This window comes from Dama dama, chromosome 20, assembly GCF_033118175.1.
Source record: "Dama dama isolate Ldn47 chromosome 20, ASM3311817v1, whole genome shotgun sequence".
Lineage (NCBI taxonomy): Eukaryota > Metazoa > Chordata > Mammalia > Artiodactyla > Cervidae > Dama > Dama dama.
Window position 1 is genome coordinate 16,214,283 of NC_083700.1, and position 23,245 is coordinate 16,237,527.

The window sequence follows — 23,245 nt, forward strand, 5'->3', positions numbered from 1 at the left end:
TTTTTTTCACATTTGCTTTTAAATGTAACTAAATTACATCTAATTTTTTTTCTGAACAATTTGAAAGTAAATTGCTGACCTGATGCTCCTTTACTTCTAAATTTTTCAATGTGTGTTTCCTGGAAACAAGAATATGCTCTTATGTGACCACAGTACAATGATTAAAATCAGCAAATTAACAATGCTACAATAATCTTGAAACCTTATTCAGTTGTTTCCAATTGTCCCCTTAATGTCTTTTTAGCAAAAGATATCTCAGATCATGCCTTACACTCAAGTGGCATGCCTCTTTAGTTTCCTTTAATCCAGAATAGTTCCATAGGCTTTGTCTTTCATGACATTTTTTGCTATGTATTTTAAAAGAGTAAAAGCTAGTTATTTTGTATAACATTCTTCCACTTGGGTTTGTCTGCTATTTCCTCATAATTACAATTAGGTTATGAAACTTTTGGCAGGAACTATGTGATGTGTTAATTTAACACCATTATATCAAGAGGTGCATGACATCTATCACTTGGATCATTTAGTTAAAGTGGTGTTTGCTAGATTCCTCTGCTGCTGTACAGATATTATTATCCCTTTTGTGCCCAATAAGTATCTTGTGAGGAAGTACCTTGAGATTATATAAACATGCTGTTGCTCCTCTTTCTTTGATACACTAGTTTTAGCATTTATTGATGATTCTTGTCTGACTCCATTGTTACTATCATAGTCGCCAAATGGTGATTTTGATGGTGGTTTTAAAGCCATGACCTTTTTCTGACAGTGGTTATTTCCCTAGGAAAACTAGTCCTGCAGGAATTTGTGGCCTGGCGGGAACCCAAGCCTGAATTTTGCCCATCCCCTCTGCTGCCATTCTAACAGTTTTGTCCTTAGGCCCTTGATGGGAAAGAAACCACATTTGAGATGACACAATGTTTTACCTACAAGTCCACTCATTATTATCCTATGAAAAGTCATGTTTTGGTGGGGAAGTGTTGCATTGACAAGTGTTTTTAAACAACCCAGATGCTAGGGGTTTCCCCACCTCTTCTGGCTCTCCCAGAAATCCACATTCCAACTGTCAAGAGCCTAGTCATGGCCATTCAGTGCATTAACTTTAGTCACAACAATCTAGTATGGCAAATAATTTGGTATGACCTAAAATATGACAAGAAAAGGTTAATCTTCCTCCACCTGGCCTTAAGTAGTTTCAGCCTGCAGGGGGAAAGAGTTTTCTCTAACAGGATTACAAAAATGCAGGGGTTTTTTTTCCTATGCCTTTCATGAGAGAAACCTGGAACAAAATGTTGATCTCTCTTGGGCCTGTGCTTCTCCTAAGGCTCTAAAGAATAATTAGCATGGAGTATAATGCTCCCATTCTGCTAACAGGGCCTCTGGGGCTTTGCTGCCTCCTGGTTTGGCTTTGTTGCTGCTGAATTCTCAGTCGGGAATGGGTTAACTGATACCAGCCAGTCACAGTTCACTGAGGGTCTATGATTTGCAAACCCTCTTTTTTAAAACATTTTTGGTTTACTGAAGAATAGTTGATTTACAGTGTTGTGCTAATTTCTGCTGTACTGAAAAGTGATGTATAACGTCAGTTATACACACACACATATATATATACACATTCTTTTTCATATTCTTTTCTGTATGGCCTATTGGATGTTGAATCCACAGGATATTGAATATAAATCCCTGTGCTATACAGTAGGGCCTTGTTGTTTATCCATCCTATATATAACAGTTTGCATCTGTTAATTTCAAACTCTCAATCAATCCCTCCCCTACTCATCTTTGGTAATCACAAGTCTGTTGTCTGTGAGTCTGTTTCTGTGTAAACCCAGTCTTAGTATAATTTATAGCATAATTTTCAATTATACAAATAGCCAAGGCTCACTGAAGCTAGCTCAAGTGAGGGGGAGGGAGGAGGAAATCATATTTTATTTATTTTTAAAAAGATTATTCTTTTATTCTTGTACCTGGCTGCACCAGGTCTTGGTTGTGGCACTCAGGATCTCCTGTCTTCATTGCATCATCTGAGATCTTTTAGTTGTAATATGTGGGATCTAGTTCCTTGACCAGGGATTGAAGCTGGGCCGCCTGCATCAGGAGTGAGAAATCTTAGCCGCTGAACCACCAGTGAAGTCCCAGGAGCCATATTTTGAAACTACACTGGGAAATGTCCTGGCTGTAAAGGACTTAGCAAAAGTATAGCCAAGATTCAACAGAGGCTGAGCTGGGGCTAGACACTATTTCTTGAACAGTTGCTCCATTCTTCTCTTTTTGACAGATTTCTCATGTAAGAAGGCTTTTAGAGGTGATAGCAGATTCTGTTATCTGCTATCTAAACTGTTTTAGAGGTGATAGATTTCTTCATAGGAAATCTTTTTGTATGGAAAAATTATTCAAAAGCACTTGAGGTAGAAGGTGACACTCCAAAGGGTGCTGGTGAATATACTGGAGACCCTGTGAAAGCCCACTCTCCATCTTTCCTTTTTCCCCATCATAACTCACACTGCTGTGGGTGAGGACATCAGGCCAGAACGGCAAGATCCAGGGTCATCATTTTCCAATTTGGGGCTGATCTAAATGGATTCAGGGAGATACTCAGGAGGCAGGTATGGATGTGCACCACCACTATTTGGATTGTAGACAGAAAGTGCCACTGAAACAATGAGGGAGTGGCAAGTTTCAAGAGGCAGGACAGGATATTGAGAGAGGTTATAGGGTCCAGTCGTGTGAGTTTTATATGAACTCCAAAGTGTCACTGCCTTAGAGTTGGTAGATTACCTAATACTACCCAAATGAGCACCAGGAAATGCACAGTCATTCAGATTCATGTCAGTTTTTTTTTTTTTTTTTGACCATGCAGCAAACAGGAAGGAAAAATGACCTCAGCCTAACCACTCTCACTTTAGAGAGATTGTTTTCAATTAGCAATATCACAAAGTGCGACTGAATGGAGTGTAGAAAATCAGACTTGGTTGTACCAACAGAGAAATTTTCTTGGGGAAATTCTAAAATAATTTTAAATATAAAAACTGAGCATTTGACTTAAGAAACTAGGAAAAACATTAAACAAAATATTACCAAAAGGAGAATATAATGAATAAAAACAAAATTTTAGGGATTTCCCTGGTGGTTAAAGACTACACTTTCCAATGTAGGGGATGTGGGTTTGATCCCTGATTGGGGAGCTAAGATCCCACATGCCTCATGGCCAAGAAACAGAACATAAAACAGAAGCAATGTTGTAACAAATTCAATAAAGGCTTAAAAAAAACCTTCAATTTGCTATCGATGAATTGATGACCATATTGATGATTAAAACTAAATTATGGATTCTTCAAAAAGTTGAACAAATAGACAAGACCCTGGCAAGGATAAGGAAAATGAAAAGAAAAAAGACAGAACAGAAAGAAATAGCCATACAAATGAGATTAAAAGAATAAGAGAACTTTAATCAAATTTTATGCAAAACATTTTAAATTCTAGGTAAAATGGATGATTTTTAAATGAGTAAAACTAACTCAAGAAAAGTGAAAAGACAACCTATAGAATGGGGGAAAATGTTTGCAAGTCATATATCTGAAGGGACTTGGATTCATAATAAATAATGAACACTTACAACTTAACAATAAAAAAGATAAATAACCCAATTTTAAAATGGGCAAAGGATTTCGGTAGGATTTTCTCCAAAGGGGATATAGAAATGATGAATATCTATACACAGATGAGTGGATAAACAATTGTGGTATATCCATACAATGGAATAGTATTTGACCATAAAAAGGAATGAAGTACTGACACATGCTTCAACATGGATGAACTGTGAGAACATTATACTGAGTCAAAAAAGCCAGACACAAATGGCCACAAATTCTGTGATTCCATTTATATAAAGTGCCCAAAATAGGCAAATCCACAGAGACAGGAAATAGATTAGTGGTTCCCAGTAGCTGGCTGGAAGGGAAAATTGGAAGTTACTGCTTATGGAAGCAGAGTTGCTTTGTAGGTGATGAAAATGATCTGAAATTAGATAATGTTGATACTTTCAGAACTTTGTGAATATACTAAAAAGCAATGAATTGTACCTGTAAGATACCCTTTCAAAAGTAAATTTTACAGTATGTAAATTATAGCTCAATTAAAAAAAAAAAAAGGAAAAAATAAATACAATGTAATTTCAGTCATAATCCCAGCAACACTGTGTTTTGGGGAGACAACACAAAGGGAAAACAACGTTTTTAAATCTGAAATTCATTTGTAAAAACACACCTGTCAATACAAACAAAGGAATGTAGGAATATGGGCTTTCCCTAACAGATATTAATGTAGGCATAAAATTGTTATAACGACATTATAGTAAAAGAAAAAATTGATTCATGCAATAGAAAAGTGCAGAAATATGACACATATAATCTCATATAAAGGTGGCATTTGTATGGAAGGGACATTTATTCATTAAATACTGAAGGAAAAACATTATTTATTTGACTTTCAAATGAATTTGTATTCTATTAATCCTATGAGATGTCTTCCCAGGTGGCTCAGTGGTAAAGAACCCGCCTGCCAACGCAGGAGAGGTGGGTTCTATTCCTCGGTGGGGAAGATCCCCTGGAGAAGGAAATGGCAACCCATTCCAGTATTCTTGCCTGGGAAATCCCATGGACAGAGGAGCCTGGTGGGCTATGGTCCATGGAGTCACAAAGAGTTGGACACGACTTCGCGACTAAGTATCAATCCTACCACAGTGTAAACGTATTTGAAAAATACCATTATATTTCATTAACTCAATCTAGAGACTCCTTGCTGCTCCAAGATACCCTACACGCTGGTAATCTCTGGCTTTCCCAATCAACTCAGCCGGTATCCAAGGGCTTTCCGGATCCCGCCCGGCACTCGGCCAGTTCAACCGTAAGTAGGCAGATCCAGAACACGGTGTTTCGTAACAAACGCTGGATCACTCCTCCAGCCCTCAACCGGACGTTTAGTTTCCGTTTCTTTCAAATACCTGCGTGTAAGCTCCACCAAGTTGAGCACTGTATCTCCTTCATCTTTGCTTATCACACAGTCCTATTCTATGTAATTGCCCGCGTGCCTACCCCGCCACATTAAAACTAACAGAAAGGGAGGACCCGCGGCTGGTTTGTCTTTATATGCCTCGCTCTTAAAATGGGGCTAGGCGTACAGAAATGAAAAAAAAAAAAAAAAAAAAAAAAAATTCTTGGAATGACCTTTGAGAGGAGGAATCGTTTCCTTTTCCCTAAACATGTAACTGAAACGTGAAGTTCGTAAAAGTCGTGGGAAAGCACTCTTCCAAGCCAGAGGCTGGGACTCCACAGGAATGTAAGTGAATTTGGAGTAAAACCTGTTTAATTCCCAGACTCATGCGTATTGTCTTCTAGGCTACCAACTTGCCCACAGCAAAGATGAATTCTCCTTGCCACATTTCTTCCTTAATATGAGTTTTAGCAGCCATCTTTTTCAAGGGCAAGGCGCAAGCAGGAAGGTCACACCCTAGAGGCTCCCACAACTCCAGATGCCTTGAAATCGGAGTCCAATAGGAATAGACGTTTACACCGGAACCGCTTTGCCTCACAACCGGAAGAGGCTCTGCGTAAGGGCGTTGGGGGCGGAAGTGACGGGAAGGTGGTAGTGGAGTAGTTGGCGGGTGGTTGATCAGACCCGGTCGCCATGTCCGCGGGGAGCGCGACACATCCTGGAGCCGGCGGGTAAAGCTTCGCGGGAGAGGGCATCTCAGGGAGCGTGGGGAGCAGGAGAGGCAGAGGGATCATGGGAAGCAGCGTATGGGTGGAAGGGCCCTGAGGTGGGAAGTGGGCATATTGGAGGGCCAGACTTTTGGGGAGAATGGTGGTGAGCAGGCCTGGAGTCCCTGGAAAAGGCCAGCGGGGATCAGAAAGAGGAGAAAAGCAGGGACTTCAGGAAGGCCGAAATAAGGGGGAGGCGGAAACGAGGACGTATGGGACAGAGTGGAATCTTAATAGGGATGACGGAGGAGAAAGGAAGTAGATTCTGGAACGAGGTTGGAAGAAGTATTGGGGGAAATGTTGCAGTAGTTCTCTCTAAGGAGAGATGGTAATTCCATTTCTGATAGGAGAGTCGAAATTGTAAAGAGAACGTGATAGCGGGAAAATAGCGTGTTAAGGCGTCGTAAGGGGAGAAAAATATAACTGAAAGCTTTGATGGGGCCTAATATTTTTTCTTTTACTTCCGTAGGCGCCGCAGCAAATGGGACCAACCAGCTCCAGCCCCTCTTCTGTTTTTGCCACCGGCGACCCCAGGGGGGGAGGTTACCAGCAGTGGGGGAAGCCCGGGGGGCTCCACAGCTGCACCCTCTGGAGCCTTGGATGCTGCTGCTGCTGTGGCTGCCAAGATCAATGCCATGCTTATGGCCAAAGGAAAGCTGAAACCAACTCAGAATGCTGCTGAGAAGGTATTTGAAGTTGAGGGGACTCTGCTAATTGCAGTATCAGTGGGGGTTATTTTGTAATCTTGTAATCTCCCATAATTTGGATGAATGAAAGAAAACAGGGATACAGTAATTAAAGATATTTATATTTGAAATGTATTTGATGATATCTTGTGATTTGTTTTTAGGAGGCAGTTTGATTGGACTTAGTTCACTTAGTTCGGTTTAAGTTCTATGTATATAATTATCTAAAGCAGTGGTGTAATATGTTTTTTGATAGCATGTACGTTTTCCCTGAAGTCAAAAGAGAAATTCAGATAAATCGCGTGGTTTAAATTGTTGTGTCGAATTAAAAAGCTGTAGATTCAGATATCTAATGACTGTCTAACTGAAGTGCAGTTAAACATGAACTAAAATGATTAATTGATATGTGAGTTGTTTTGCTGTTTTCATACAAATTAGGAAATTATTTGGTCATTTTATAAAATTTTTGTTATAATGAGAAGCTTACAACTGAAATGGGTCTGAACTTTGAAGCATTTATCTTGCTGCAGAATGCAAGAATTTTCCTATAGAATAAGGAGTACAGTTCTGTTTATGTTGCTAGAATGCATGCTTTGCGCTCAGGGGGAAAAAACAACCTTGCGACAAGTATGGAGTGGATTATTGTCACCAGTTTATAATATGGAAAATTAGGTTCATGAATGGAAAGTTAACTTGTCTTAGATCTGTACATGGTAGACACAGATGCCTTACTTCAGTGTCACCTCAGACTCTGGGTGTTTAGCTTTTGTTGAAAGCCTCTGGAGTTGGAGAATTCAGTTTGTTCCAAGACAGCCTATTCCGTTGTAGTTTTCTTTTTTTTTTTTTTTCCCATGTTGTAGTTTTCATGTGAAAAACAATTATTTTGGTTTAATTAAAATTGCCTTCCTTGGTAGCTGTGAAGAGTTCAGCTTGAAAATGCAATGCATGTGAGGTGATGGATATGTTAATTAGTGTGTCTGTGGTAATTATTTCACACTGTGTGTATATGTCTATATCAGAATGTAACATTGTACACCTTAAATGTTTACAGTTTTGTCAGTTGTACTTCAGTAAAGCTGGGTGGGCTGGGGGAAGAAAGAAAATGCAATTCCTCAGCCTTCCACTTTGTCAGTAAGATAACATCATTTATCAGTAGGCCAGAAACTGTGTGGATGTTTTAATGCTTGAGTTCTGTGGATTTGGCGAAAACTTTCAGCGAATTGGAAGTTTGTTATTCATTGGTTGAAAAGGTCGTGTGAGTCAATTATTTCTTTCTAAAATCTAGAAGAAAATACTAAAAGCACATTGATAGAGATAGATGCTTGAATGTTAAAATTGTTAATATTGATGTTACTCATTTAGACTCATTTTTTCCTTTAAAAAAGTAATCTCTAAAATGGTAATTGAACCCAGCAGAAGGCAGCATGGTGCATGAGTACTGGATTTAGAATCAGAATGCCTACGTATGAAACCTAGAACCCCCAGTTACTGGTGGTAAATTTTAAGACTTAGTTCCTCAGTCATGTTGCCCATTTCAAGTGCTCAGTCGATGTGTGTATGGCGGCCCCCATGTTGGACTGGCAAGTGGAAAACAAAGTTGTGTTGGACAACACTTGATACGTACCTTTAAAGGTATGAGGATTCAGTGAGATAAGGTGTGTAAATGCATTCTGAAAGTCAGTAAAGGAAAAGAGATATTGTTGAATTTAGTTTACTTCCACATTTTAAAAATACCTAATGTGCAAATAAATAATCTGTATTTTACCTTCCTTGTGCTGTCCACGGCAACTAAGGGTTGGGGAAGGCTATCTTGAGGTTAAAGTTTTTGAGATAACACTCAAATTCAGCTATCTGGAGTTACCTGTAGTTTATTTTAATTATTTTAGGGGGCCATGACACACAACTTGTGGGATCTTAATTCCCCAACCTGGGATTAAACCCAGGCCCCCAGCAGTGAAAGCTTTGCATCCTAACCACGAGACCACCAGGGAATTCCCTGTAGTTTATTTTTTAATTTTTTCTATTTTATTAACTTTTTTAAATTATAGTTGATTTACAAAGTTATGCTAATTTCTGCTGTACAGCATTTTTTTTCCATTTTATTTTTTATTAAAGTATAGTTGATTTTACAGTCTTGTGAATTTACCCATAGTTTAAATTGAGAGAAAACAGTCAGGTTTTAGAATCTTACTTGTCTTTTCATTCATTCTGTTTGTTCTTCCTTAGTGGAGAGTTATGGGATGTGAACTGGATACAATTTAAGGATTTCTGAGGTTTCTGTAGGAATAGAATTTTTTTATGTTGTGTAGGTCACATTGCGACCCTAGTTTTGGCACCCAGGCAGCTTTCTATTACACAGATGAGATGTGTGAGGGCTCCGGTTGTGCATGGACTCTACCCTACCTTATATTTTACTACACCTATAGCTATCTAATTGAGCAGTAAAGCATCATAACTTGGCCTTTAATTTTCCTTTTGGAGATTGCAGCTTTTAGTCCATAGCATTTCTGTAATCATATGGTCATAAAAATGCACACAGGGCCAAGGTTACAAAGATATCTAATGATGGCCTTCAAGTAAATTGGCTGTACTTGGTGTCATTTTATGGAGGTTTTGTTTGCTTTTTATTTTGTTTATGACTAATGACCAAGGAATATTTCCAGGTGTGTTTGCTAGGTAGAGGGGATCAGTAGGGAGTTAGTGGCACTTGGGAAGGTATCGTTTTAAATTGAACAGCAAAAAAATAAATAAATAAATTAAATAAATTGAACAGCAAAGTGATTATTTCATCATATGAACTTTTTAATGTCATTTCTCCTGTTACAGCTTCAGGCCCCTGGCAAAGGCCTAACTAGCAATAAAAGCAAGGATGACCTGGTGGTGGCTGAAGTAGAGATCAATGATGTGCCTCTCACATGTAGGAACTTGCTGACCCGAGGACAGACTCAAGATGAGGTACGGAGATGTTGGGCCTCTGTGGGGAAGGTGGTGGGTGGATGTAATGTCAGGAAAACAAGGCCTTTAAACACAAACAGGAGTCAAATTTTTTATTAGTGGTTTTGGGTCTGCAAAGTCAGGATTGGGTTTAACTGTGAGAGAACTTACTCGTGAAGGTAAAGAAACAGATGGGGTGAATTCCTTGAGTTAGTTTGGATAAGAAACAATAAAATTTCAGATAATAGGAGAGAACTCACTCCTGCATATTGATGGAGTGAATAAATGGGGAAAATCTATCCTGTTGCCTGTCATTGAACTCAACGAATTGCCAAATCGCCTAATGCATTGTTTGCTTTTTAGATCAGCCGACTTAGTGGGGCTGCAGTGTCAACTCGAGGGAGGTTCATGACAACTGAGGAGAAGGCCAAAGTAGGACCAGGGTATGTATGCATGTCCTATACTTTGGGGAAGAGTTGGACGTAGGACTCACATGAGCTTCATATTTGTCATTTGTAGGGAATATGTGTACATGTTTGGTTAGTAGCTGTACACAAGCGTGTGTGCATGCACTCACTTTATAGCAGAATTTGAGACATCTCAAAACAGATGTAAGAAGTATTGGCAGCTGTTTCTTTCCTTTTGCTGTTTGGTTTTTTACTTCACAATTAATGCTTGTACTGGAGGAAATAAGTTAGAGTAAACTGTGAAAGAAGACAGTAGTTGTTAATATTTAATGTATATCTAAATTTTTTTCTATGGAAATATTCCCCCCTACAAGTGGGTTCCTACTTTGTCATAATCTCCCTTTTAGAAAAATCCTTTTATCAGATTCCTTATTACCACTGTGAGATTATAGGTTGTAGGTTGTCCATACAAAGGTTTCATCTCAGTTTCGTTTCATTACTTCCATTATCCAGTTTTTGAGGGCAGGTATTCAGGCAGTGCAACATTTTTCATATTGGCTTAAACTAAATATAATTAGGAGGCAAAATTTGCTCTCTACCCCAAGCTAAGACTGTACTTTAACCTTGTATATGTGCTGGTTGCTATTTTAAACATTTTTTTCTTTAAACACAGTTATATTTTGCCTACAGCTTTTTATTAGTATGATTTTTGATCACTTTATTATTATAATCACAGTTTAAGTGAGTTTATGGTTTTGTTTTATTTTTGGCTATATTGGGTCTTCGTTGGACTTTAGTTGCAGCAAGCAGGAGCTACTCTTTGTTGTGGTGCATGGGCTTCTCATTGTGATGGCTTCTCATGTTGCAGAATATGGGCTCTAGGTGTGTGGGCTTCAGTAGTTGCTGCCCACTTGGTTGGTTAGTTGCTTAGTTGCTCTGCAGTGTGTGGAGTCTTTCCAGGCCAGGGATCGAACCCATGTCCTCTGTATTGGCAGGCGTATTCTTAACCACTGAACCACCAAGGAAGCCCCATGTTATGTCTAGAGTCTAAAGAGTCTTCTCAGTTGGGTATGGACCTTTAAAGAAATATACGTGTGTGTATATATATATACATATATATATGTATGTATGTATATGTGTATATACATATATATGTATATATATGTATGTATGTATATGTGTATATACATATATATGTGTATATATACATATATATGTATGTATGTGTGTATATACATACATAAATATATATATGCCACCACTCTTGTCACGTTAGGTTGGATAGCCAAGAGCCCATTTGCCCATAACTTACTCGACAGCCAACAGAAAGAGATTCTGTTCTCAAACACTCGGTTATCCAGAAGACTAGAGATTAATGCTCATGAGCCTATAAGAGCATATTTGATTCCTGTGTGGACCCATTTACTATAAGCAGCCAGCAAAGTGTATTCATTCGCCAGCTATAAAACCATGTTCTTAGAAATTTTACTAGCAACAGCAATTTTCATGTATATGGTCTTCTTTACTTATTTGGAAGCATATGAGTGATACAGATTAGGTTTGGTGACCCATTTGACCCTTTGGTTGTGACCAGCTTGCTATTATCATTTTAATATTTCTCTTTATAGGGATCGCCCATTGTATCTTCATGTTCAGGGCCAGACACGGGAATTAGTGGACAGTAAGTAATTGTTTTGACTCACACACTGCTCTTTTTGAAAAAGTATTATACGTAATAAGTTGGCAAACTGTTTGTTCCTGATGGCTGTTCTCACTCTTCTTTATGAACTACTCATGAGTATATTTGGGTAATCTATAAAATGGATTAAAAACACAAGTAACTGAGGATTGGCCTGTGTTTATCATTGTTGTTTATCTGTTTGTTCATTTCTTTTGTGTAGTACCTTACTGTCTGTGTTTTTCCCTAGGAGCTGTAAACCGAATCAAAGAAATTATTACCAACGGGGTAGTCAAAGCTGCAACAGGGACAAGTCCAACTTTTAACGGTGCAACAGTCACTGTCTATCACCAGCCAGCACCCATTGCACAGCTGTCTCCAGCTGTTAGCCAGAAGCCTCCCTTCCAGTCAGGGGTATGTTTTATGGAGATATCATTAACAGTGTTATCATTTCTGTAAAAATGATATATACCAAATACTATAGGGAGTATGAAGAAAAAAATAAAACCCTGAAGTTGCAACCTAAAAGTTACCTCCTTTGATAATCCTATTAATGGAACATTTAGGTTACTGAGAGGTAGTGAACATCTGAACACACATCTCTTTATATTGATACATTCTAGATGTCAACTTAAAAGAAAATGCATAACATGAGAGTTGAGAGTTAAGTTTTATTTGGACCAGTATGAAAACTGTAGTCCGGGAGATAGTACCTCAAATAATTCTCAGAGACTGTTCCAGAGAGATAGAGGGGGAGGACAGTATATATGTGATTTTGGTAAACTGGGAGTACATGTAAGTAAGCATGTTTATTTTTTAGAAAGTTCTTCTGGTCTCATAAAGCTTCTGCTAGTCACGAGAAATAGTCATCACCGTGAAGGATTTTAGTGCTTTTCTAGGTACAAGAAGATGTAAAAATTAGAGTCATAGAATCAGCTCTTGAGAATAGCTAGCTATCTGAAGACCTGTCCTGCCAGTTTTCTGGGAGTGCAAGAGTGCCTCATTTCTGTTTTCCACCCTGAACTCCTCTCAAAGGGTATTGAAGGCCAGCAGTGGCAGCAGCACATGATTTAATCCTTGTAGAGGAAGATGGTAAGCACCCATGGCAAGTGCCAGTTTGTGGTTGATGTAGAAAAGGGACTGATAGATCAAAGAGTACACATATTGTGCATTTTGAAGTTAGTGGTTTGGTTTACATTAGTAAACTTAACTGGAGGACTAAGAAGGCTGAGTCTGATGAAGCAAGACTCTGCTGATACAATCCTCCTAGAAAAAAAGGGTTGGAGAGAGCAGCCCTCCGTGTGTTAGAGAACATCACAGGGTTGACTGTGCTGCCCGACATTCTACTCCAGTTTCACAGGAAACTGTCTGCTATTTCTTATACAGTAAGTGGATATACCTACTCAGTATTGAATCTTGGGTTTTCACTTCTTAAATAGATTTCACTGAACAGAGTAAGATGTTAATGTTGTAGGTATGTACATGGAATATGTAGTTTGTGTTTAAGCAACTTGATAGGGTTTATTTTTTAGGTTCATGGTAGGAATTAAGGAGGGAGGGTCTTTATTCTGGAAGTGATTGAAAGTATCTGGAGGATTAAAGTATTTTGCCTAATAATTTTCATTTTAAGGATTTATTTGTGTATTCTGTTTTAATTAGAGGTATTCTGTTCTTCTGCAGATGCATTATGTTCAAGATAAATTATTCGTGGGTCTTGAACATGCTGTGCCCACTTTTAATGTCAAAGAGAAAGTGGAAGGTCCAGGCTGCACCTATTTGCAGCACATTCAGATTGAAACAGGTGCCAAAGTCTTCCTACGAGGGAAAGGCTCAGGCTGCATTGAGCCAGCATCTGGCCGAGAAGCTTTTGAACCTATGTACATTTACATCAGGTATGGATGGATAGGGCCAAGGACATTTAGATACTTGTCAGCTGATCAGTACAGGCAGAAATGACTCAAGAGGAGCAAGAGAATATGAGCTTAATACGTAATAGCATTAGGAACTTAAGTAAATAATAGCAGTAATCACTTTGTAATTAATAAAAACTGAAGTAGAGGTGTGATTGGATTTTTTAGTATTTACATCTTTGGGTTTTATAAGAGTCTGTGATCATAAAAGGAGCTGCAGTAAGCCGAAAATAACTTTGATTTAAACCTATGACAATATTAATACATTTTAAAATAATTTTAGTGATCTTTAAGTAGATTTTGTTTATATCAAGAAATACCATTACTCAAAGGAGACCATAACATTTGTGGTAATGATATTAGTTATATCTTGAAGGGCTTAAGGACTATTTTTGTGTTTCTGTTTTGTGATATTCAGAAACTTAGATTTGTGCTACATTGACTATACTGCATTTATAAAACAGCATACAAAGTGGAAGCAGAATTCTGTATCTTTTCTTTTTCTTTGCTTCAAATTTATTGGTTCTTACGTCTTTACAGTCATCCCAAACCAGAAGGCCTAGCTGCTGCCAAGAAGCTCTGTGAGAATCTCTTGCAAACAGTAAGTTACATTTATCTGTCTGAAACTCATTTAGAAGATCTACTGCCATCTTGGACTGTGTCTTAGTTATTTTTCTACCTGTATGAGTTTCCTAGGCCTCCCCTATCAAATTCCCACAAACCAGATGACTTAAAACGGCAGACCTTTATTCTCTCACAGTTCAGGAAGCCAGAAGTCCAAAATCAAGGTGTGGGCAAGCTTGGTTCCTTCTGAAGGCTCCAAGGGAGAATCCATTCCATTCCTCTCAACTAGCTTGTTAATAATTAACCTGCAGTCCTTGGCATTCTTTGCCTTGGGTCAGCTTAACTCTGCCTCCATCTTCACCTGGCCTTTCCTGTGTCTCTCATATCTCCTCTCATAAGAAGGAGGAGATTGATTTTACGGTCCACTCTTATCCAGCATGACTGCAACTTAATGATCTCCATCTGTAAAGACATTGTTTCCAAACAAGGTCATATTCCAGTGTTTTTGGCAGTCATAAATTTGGTAGGGGGTGGGAACGACACTTCAAACTACTGCATTATTCCAGCAACTGATCCTCTCTGTAAGGAAGTCAGACTCCCCCAGCCAGGGTCACTGTTGACTTGCATCTCTACTTCAGGAGCTGTTTCAGTATGACATTCCACTGTATAGTATCATACAGTCTCAGGGTTGTCAGTTATTTAAATACTGCTGTTAATCCTGGTCAGGTTGTTTATGATCTGAATTCCAAATTTGATATTAGCTTTAGATGAAGTATGGGTTGAGTTATTATAGTTGAAAACTAGTTATCCTTTGGGGTATCCTTTGGGCTTCTTTGACTATCCATTCTGTTTATTCTATAGTCAAATAACCAGAAGTTAAACCATAGGATTTTTTATAGCACCCAAACGAAATAAGGTTCGAGGGGTTGAATATGTTCAATCTTGAGTTATTTGGTAATTTAATGAATTTGGTATCAGACATCTCAGGATGAAGCTGTTGTTTGCTTTTGTAAGGTAACCTGATTTACCAACCCTTGTATCATATAACTTCTTGACCAGTTCCTCATCTTAAAGTTAGACTTAGTAAGATCCTTATGATGAAGAACTGTATCGAAGAGGTAATAAACCTTCATTAAGCCATGAACTCTTGAGAGCAAATTACCTAGTAAATGAATGAATGGTTTCTCTACAATTAAACAGAAAACTTAGAAATATCTTAACTGCTTAATTTCTGTGGCTCTGTGAATGATTTTCTACCCTAGAATTGGGTCAATTTAGGGGAGTTAGGATGCTCCCCTCAAATTGCTTCCCTTGTGGCTCAGCTGATAAAAAATCTGCCTGCAATGTGGGAGACCCTGGTTCGATCCCTGGGTTGGGGAAGATCCCCTGGAGAAGGGAAAGGCTACCCACTCCAGTATCCTGGCCTGGAGAATTCCCGTAGTCCATGGGCTCGCAGAGTCAGACATGACTGAGTGACTTTCATTTCTCTTAGGGTGCTCCTGTTGTCCATGTCTCTTGTTCCCAAAACCTGGGTTAGTAATTTATTGGTGTGCTTTTTTAAAATTAAGTGTTTGTGTGTGCTCAGTTGTGTCTGACCCTTGGTGATCCCATGGACTGCAGCCCACCAGATTCCTCTGTCTGTGGGATTCTCCCAGCAAGAATACTGGAGTGGGTTACCATCTCCTCCTGCAGGGGATCTTTCTGACCCAGGGAATCTAATCCATGTCTTCTGTGTTGGCAGGCAGATTCTTTACCACTAGGCTACCTCGGAGGCCCCAGAATTTAGATTAAACAAGTCTAATAAATTTGATTGAAACACTGATGGAGATGTTTTGGCTTCTAATTTGCTTTGATCCTAGAATTATATATCCTTATATATACTGAGTGAATTGAGACTGCTCCATATTGATTTGTCTCCCCTTCACTTTGCAGGTTCATGCTGAGTACTCTAGATTTGTGAATCAGATCAATACTGCTGTACCCTTACCAGGTGTGTATGTCTTGAAGTGTTTAAAAAGTATTTTGGTAGTGATATTAATGAATAAAGTAAGATATGCGAAGTTAAAGTAACTGTGCCAGGGCACTAATGATATTCCCTTTAACGTAGGGTAATTTGGAAAGCCATTTGTGCCTCAGTAGTTTTCTTCCCTAGAGATTAAGTTTAATATTCGGCTAAAATGTCTCATTCTGCTGCAGCTGATTAAACACTTTTTTTCTTCCCCCTCAGGCTATACACAACCCTCTGGTATAAGTAGTGTCCCTCCTCAGCCACCATACTATCCATCCAATGGCTATCAGTCTGGTTACCCTGTTGTTCCCCCCCCTCAGCAGCCAGTCCAGCCTCCTTACGGAGTGCCAAGTATGGTGCCACCAGCTGTCTCTCTGGCACCTGGAGTCTTGCCAGCACTGCCCACTGGAGTTCCACCTGTGCCAACACAATACCCGATAACACAAGTGCAGCCTCCAGCTAGCACTGGACAGGTAGGATGCCAGGATGTGGAATCTGGGACTGGTGAACCAGGAAAAATCGGGGCAGGGAGGGGGTGGGAAGGCGGGGGTATTGTTCGGAAGCAATTAGAATTCGAGGTGTTTCTTCCTGTGTTCCCACCGTTGAACTACCTGAATACTTTGGAATAGTGTATACATGTGTATATTTATCCTAAAGTTTACAGTTTTATAACTTTTGCCACCAAATACTGCTTTAGAGCACAAGTTGTCGAGCTTTCCACGAAGGGCTGGAAGATACGTATTTTAGGCTTCGGGGGCCATACAGTTTCTGCCATAACTACTGCACTCTTGCTGTAGCGGAAAATCCATCGCTACACTAGGAAATGGATGAGTGTGACCATGTTCTAATAAAACTTGATTTATAAAAACAGATAGCAGTCCTGAATCATAGTTTACCTGTCCTGGGCTTTGCAGTGTTAAAGTTCTCATGGATTAGGGCTGGCATACCACACTCATCTAAATGATTGGAACTGATTTGCTAATCTCAGAAGAAATATATCATATACAGGTGTTCTAGGCCAAGAGGTATGTGAGCTTCCTAAATGAAAGGATTATAAATGCTGGTATATGTCTCAAGCTAGGAAAGAAGCTAGAATTTTAGGAAAAGAATAAGTAGCCAGCTCATTTAGGTTATGTACCCTTCTTCTTAGAGGCAGGGGAAAGACTAATGAAAGCATGGTAATGGATTTATGGCAGGTCCTCCTTGGTGGGCCTCTCATAGTGTACCCATGCCAGAGAAAACAGCCTCGAACCATTGCCCAGTCTCTTTACCTGTGGGCTGTGAGCACTGAAAGCGGTTGTACAGTGAAACCGTAAATAGGCTTATGAACTCAATTCTGTTTGTGGTCCCCTAGTCATAATTATTTTACCTTATATTTAGGCAGAGCTATCGTTCTACAGCTTTGAGCCACATTCTCTTGTAACTGGGAAGCAATATAGCAGAATGGTTAAGGGTATGGGTTTAGAGAGACTGGCAGAGTCCTTGATGCTTCCCCATTGTTGAGCTGTGTGATCTTGGCAGAGAACTTAATCTATCCAGGCTTTAGTTTTCCTTGTATATAAAATGGCATAATCATTATATCCCAGAGTTGCAAGGATTAAGTAAGCAGTCAATAAATATTAGCTGTTACTAATGAAAGTTTTCCTTTTAGAAGTGCTTGTTTTCTCTAATATATCTATCTTTTCCTTTTCGGAACAACCTCTTAAAACTATTGTACTTGTTCTTGACATAGTTTACCCATGGAAGTGATAGATGAAGTTGCATTTGCCACACAAGCCTTAGCAGCATTTATGATCCAGAAAGAGCTAATTACATTGATTAAAGGGCTTTAAATAAGAGAATGTTCTTGCTTGAGAACTTCTGAACTAAGTAAGTGACTGGAGTGTCTGTTGTTTGTTCATGATCATGTTTGCTCCTAATGGCAAAAATGTGCAGCAGGTTTTTCCTGAGAGTTCAAAACATTGTAGAGTTTTTCAATTTGATGTTCGCTGCCATGAAGGTAGGAAGACTAGGTGATACTGTTACCAAATTATACTTGAAGGAAACTTAGGACCAGAAGATGAAAGATTATATGCATCATATTGATCACTAAAGTATCTTGTAAACATCCTTTAGTTATTTGTTAGTTGGGCATTCTCACACTTTTTCCTCCTTGGTTTGTTTTGGTCCCAGAGTCCGATGAGTGGGCCTTTTATTCCTGCTGCTCCTGTCAAAACTGCCTTGCCTGCTGGCCCCCAGCCCCCACCCCAGCCCCAGCCCCCACTCCCAAGTCAGCCCCAGGCACAGAAGAGGCGATTCACAGAGGAGCTGCCAGATGAACGAGAATCTGGACTTCTTGGATACCAGGTTAAATAAAATATCCTATCTTCCTTTTCTCATCTTATCTTACTGTATTCTCCCTTTAAAGAAAGATAAGTTCACATCTGTGTCAACTGTCCTCCCAATACTAGGATTTCTGCATTCTGGAATCTATTTAAATAAGATATTTATCCTTAGGGATTAAGTTAAACCCAGGGTGATTCCCTTTGAGTGGGTTTTGTCTTTGGGTCAGTGTGATAAGAGAATACAAAGCTCTCCACCTAGAGAGAAGTCGCCTATGACTAGTATCTGGAAGTTCTGTAGAATTCTGCACTTCCTCTTTATACAGCAGACTCTTGAAAGCCTCTTACAGCTTGTAGTGAAATGAGTAGGGAAGAACTGTTACTGTACCAATATATGGTTTGTATTTAAAACCTTGGCACTGTTCTTTTTCTCCTTGCTAAACAAGAGGGTGGTGTCATTCTCCAATTCCTACACCCCTGAAAAAACGATAGCCAGAAATGCAGTGATTCTGTGCATGGATGTGATTATAAACTCATTCACTGATGAGTCTTTCTAGATTATTAAAATACATAGTTTTGGTACAGTCTTGTTTTACCCAGAGAAGTACTTTGCCAGAATCCTCTGAAGCATTCTTTGAACCAAATATTCTTTGGAGCATTTTTGTAGTTTATAACTAGATTTATACAAACCAGTTAAGTCATAAATAATTGAAAACATAAAGACATAGCATAATGAAGCACAAAATCTCTGGCCAAGTCCTACAGAGAAAAGTAATAGTCTGTGCTCTGAGTATAGTTAACTCCAAATCCCAGAGAGCTATGTAGTACAGCTTTCTGCAGTTTATCAGAAAGATGAGGCACTTGACAGTTACGTTAAGGAGCTAAAGTCAATACAGCAGTTGTAGATTTGCTAATGCCACTGTATTTTTCTGCTCATAGCATGGACCCATTCATATGACTAATTTAGGTACAGGCTTCTCCAGTCAGAATGAGATTGAAGGTGCAGGATCGAAGCCGGCAAGTTCCTCAGGCAAAGAGCGAGAGAGGGACAGGTAAGTTAGTTGGAACATAATTATATGCATCTGTTCAGATGGCTTAATGTGAATAATGAGTGTTGCTATGAGCACCCATGTTAAACAAATGAGGTCATTTGGATCAAATAATCTGTTCATTGTAATGGATGCAATAATGGAAAATACGATGATATCCCTTACACAGTCTTAGAATTGCTTATACTCAGCCTTGAATAGTTCAGTACTTGATTATTCAGGTATCTTCCTTTCCTTTTTTTTGTCTGTGTCTTAGCCATTTTCCTGAGGATAGACAGTAAGAGAAGTATTACACAATGAAACCATTTTTGCTACGTAGAATCATAGAATATCATGGATGGAGGTACTTGAATGAGAGTCCAGCCTGCCACCCAGGGCTTGGATTCTCTCCTGTGTTATGTCAGCCTTCACAAGATGGGAGCTGGTTTTCATCACAACAGTTCATTCTTTCATATTCATTCATTCTGGTTTTCTTTTCCATAAGTATGTCATACTTTAATTCTTTTTTTTTTTTCATACTTTAATTCTTGATGCATCAGTTCATATAAACTGCCTAGAAATATGTGCTGTGATTGGCAAATCCCATTAATGGATATACCATGTTTTACAGTAGTTGAAAGTATACAAAGGCATATTCAAACAGGACAGTTGGGACAAGTTTTTTTCTTTTAGTTTGAAGTATAGTTTATAATGTTGCATTAGTTTTAAGTGTACAACAAAGTGATTCACTTGCTGTACATACATATCTTTTTTTTTTTTTCAGATTCTTTTCCCTTTGAAATTATTCCATAATGTTAAATATAGTTCCCTATTACAACTTTAATTTCTGTTTATTTACTCATTCTATTATATCTTTATAATCTTACAACTTTTGTTTTTGGCCACACTGTGTGGCTTGTGAGATCTTAGTTCCCTGACCAGGGGTTGAACCCGGGGCACTGCAGTGAAAGTGTTGGGTCCTAGCCACTGGACTGCCAGGAAATTTCCTAATCTTACAACTTGATAATAGCTTGAAGAATAGGGTGTCAGGTTGAAAGGGTTGAAATTAATGGTTAAAATGAACTTTTATTTGCAGATTGTATTGTTATTCAATTTGTTATCTACTGGAAAGGTTGAATTGTCTGAAAAATTATTTTTAACTTTTAACAGGCAGTTGATGCCTCCACCAGCCTTTCCAGTGACTGGAATAAAAACAGAGTCTGACGAAAGGAATGGGTCTGGGACTTTAACAGGGAGTCATGGTGAGTAAGGTGTAGCTGGGGGAGCAAGGGAATGGCTAAGACTGGTCTTAAGCTATTAGTTTTCTAATCTGATATTCATTCAGGTTGACTTTTAATCCAACCTCTATAATCTGTTGGCTAATGAGAATACTTTTTTTTGTTTGTTTGTTTATAAGGACATCATATAGTTACACAGCCTTTTATTTTCAACCGACGTGTGTCTAGAAAAGAGTCAGTCGACTTACATTTTATACATAGCATCAGTGACATTTAGGAAAAAGTAATGATTGGTAGGTCATTTCAAAATTTTGTTGCCTTTGTTGTTTGACTACCTGGAGGTAACCTGATGCAGACTAAAAAGATTTTTGTGTTGGGAGCTGAGCTACCTCTCACCTTATATCTCTTATTTATTGGTTGGGAATGGTCAACCAGTGTCTTTTTTAAAATGTTGCTTCTTAGTATCTCAGAACTCTAAGTTTGGAGAGGTCCATAAATGGGATTAGTTTTTTGTTCTTTGCCTATAGTCATAAAAATGAACGAAGAAAAATGAACAGAAGAAAATACATTTTTTTCTTTTCTTCTTTTAACTTTTTAAAGGTGAAATATTAGACTCCAGAGACTTACTTGCTAACTTTCCTTTTTTTTTTTTCCTTTTTTTTTTTTGTGTGTGTGTGTTTCTTTTTTCTTTCTCTGTTTTCTTACATGGTTCTGGTGGATTCACATTTGCTGATGCTGGTGCTGTTTTTCGTGTGATCTTCAACGTTTTTGGGTGACCATTGACCCTGTGACCTCAAAATGGTGTCCAACTAACCACAATTAACATCTTTTTTTTAATTAACGAATTTATGGTATTATCTTTTTTTTTCTTCTTGGTGGGGAATGGGGTTGGGGTTATTTTTCTCTCTTCTAGATTATCCAGTCAAGAAAATGAAAACTACAGAGAAGGGGTTTGGCTTGGTGGCTTACGCTGCAGATTCATCTGACGAAGAGGAGGAACACGGAGGTCATAAAAATGCAAGTAGTTTTCCACAGGGCTGGAGTTTGGGATATCAGTATCCTTCATCACAACCACGAGCTAAACAACAGATGCCATTCTGGATGGCTCCATAGGCAACAGTGGAGCAGAGATTTGAGCCTTGGTGACTCTCTAGCAATAATGCATGCGTTTGATTTAATAAGACTCTGGGGCCTGTACGGGGAACCATCTTGGACTTTTGCAGAAGTCAGTGATGGGGGGAAAAAAAAGTCAGTGATGAGTGTGCCCTTTCTTAAAGGGTTTCCATTCTTTTTTAAAGAAAATCCTTATTTCTGCAGTGACATAGAATCTGTTAAAATTTACTTAGAATTACAAATTTGTCTCAAGCTTTTTAACAGTTGGTGAAATGTGCTTGTTCAACAGGGTCATTTCAATATACCCTTGACCTGGTCCAGTCTTTTCCAAATGAATAGCCCCTATTCTGACATAAAGCAAGTTTTATTTGTATTTTACTACTGTTTGGTCAATTTTGATAATAACTGGTTCCAAACAAAGCCTTACTATTTATTAGTGGGGAAATGATTTTAAGACCATCCTTTCCTTTCAGTACTTAAATCTAAAAACCTCCTCATCCCGATTTCATTTTTTGGATTCTTTGTTTTGGAAAATGCAGTTTTACTAATGCAGAACTGTTGGATATAACTGAATCCTGGGATATTGAAGGATTTTTTCCATTGGGATGATCCAAAGCTGGTACCTTTCAGGCACTCTTGTCTCAGATAGCCATTGCTGTTTTTACTGCCCGTCTAAGCTCCTTGTCTTCAACTGGGTCTGAGAAAATTACTTGATCAAAAGCTGGTCAGAACTCATCACAGAAATGACATCCAATGGTCTGTCTCTCTGAGAACTGGTTGCAGCTAAAAATAGAGAGATTTGACTGCTTGGAATAGAATGGTGGACTTAGTGACTGAAATTGCAACTTGTCCTTTTTCTTGGCATTACAGGTTTTGCCAAAAGAACTTTTTTGTATCAAATATTGATGTGTGAAAGTGAAGGAGCTAGTCTGCTGAACCAGGAGTAGTTTGAGATACTGAACTGTCGTTTTTGCACATTTGAATACTTTGCAGACTGGCTTTGTATAAACGTATCCTCTGGTTTCCTATATGTTGTAAATATTTAGATCATAATTTCATTATAAATAAATGTATAAATATTCTGCTTGTGGTTTCTTTGTTCTTTATTCCACAACCCATCCATATGTGAAAATTCATAACCTTTTTTACTCGTGTGTTTTAGTCGCTCAGTGGTGTCTGACTTTGCAACCCTGTGGGCTGTAGCCTGCCAGGTTCCTATATCCATGGAATTCTCCAGGCAAGAATACTGGAGTGGGTAGCCATTCCCTTCTCCAGGGGATCTTCTTGACCCAGGGATTGAACCTGGGTCTCCCTCATTGCAGGCAGATTCTTTACCATCTGAGCCACCAGGGAAGTCCCAACATAATGATATTATAGCTCCATCAGAAAAATACCTACATAGACCCAAAAGTTTGCATGTAGTTCCAAAAGTTTTATGACTGTAAAAGTAAACCCTTAAAAATTCAAATGAAAATAGAGGCTTTTTATGATGGCTGTTTTCCACTTTCATATTGTTGTCCCCCTTTATTGAACATGGTTAAAGGTACTGAGTGAAGGAAGCATTGTTAAAGGAAATACAAATTATTCTTGGGAAAATCTGCA

The 23,245-nt window shown here is 38.7% G+C and overlaps 1 protein-coding gene and 2 non-coding genes across 5 annotated transcripts; all 3 read left to right on the forward strand.

Moving 5' to 3' along the window:
- The first annotated feature begins 5,598 nt into the window (after positions 1–5,598).
- KHDC4 (KH domain containing 4, pre-mRNA splicing factor) lies at positions 5,599–22,490 on the forward strand. Of its 3 annotated transcripts, none has more exons than XR_009689018.1 (14): positions 5,599–5,720; positions 6,226–6,442; positions 9,269–9,397; positions 9,740–9,819; positions 11,412–11,464; positions 11,712–11,875; positions 13,142–13,353; positions 13,912–13,972; positions 15,868–15,925; positions 16,163–16,416; positions 18,116–18,289; positions 19,232–19,316; positions 20,463–20,554; positions 21,444–21,500. XR_009689018.1 is itself a non-coding variant. In XM_061120590.1 (14 exons), the coding sequence occupies exons 1-14, from the start codon at positions 5,683–5,685 to the stop codon at positions 21,641–21,643; spliced, it is 1,845 nt and encodes a 614-aa protein (XP_060976573.1). In that variant the 5' UTR covers positions 5,599–5,682; the 3' UTR covers positions 21,644–22,490. The 3 variants fall into 3 exon arrangements, 2 of the variants coding, with proteins under 2 accessions (XP_060976573.1, XP_060976574.1); XM_061120590.1 differs by having other exon boundaries at positions 19,204–19,316; positions 21,444–22,490; XM_061120591.1 differs by having other exon boundaries at positions 20,463–21,586.
- Positions 12,671–12,805, forward strand: LOC133041848 (small Cajal body-specific RNA 4). The gene has a single exon (XR_009689405.1). It is a non-coding gene; the product is annotated as a small Cajal body-specific RNA 4 (non-coding RNA).
- LOC133041844 (small nucleolar RNA SNORA42/SNORA80 family) lies at positions 17,117–17,250 on the forward strand. Its single transcript, XR_009689402.1, has one exon. It is a non-coding gene; the product is annotated as a small nucleolar RNA SNORA42/SNORA80 family (small nucleolar RNA).
- Positions 22,491–23,245: the final 755 nt, after the last annotated feature.

Coding starts and splice junctions, on each gene's coding strand:
- KHDC4 (XM_061120590.1), top strand. CDS start 5,683: ATGTCCGCGGGGAGCGCGACACATCCTGGAGCCGGCGG. Junction 9,398..9,739: donor GAGGACAGACTCAAGATGAG/GTACGGAGATGT, acceptor TTTGCTTTTTAG/ATCAGCCGACTTAGTGGGGC. Junction 11,465..11,711: donor GACACGGGAATTAGTGGACA/GTAAGTAATTGT, acceptor GTTTTTCCCTAG/GAGCTGTAAACCGAATCAAA.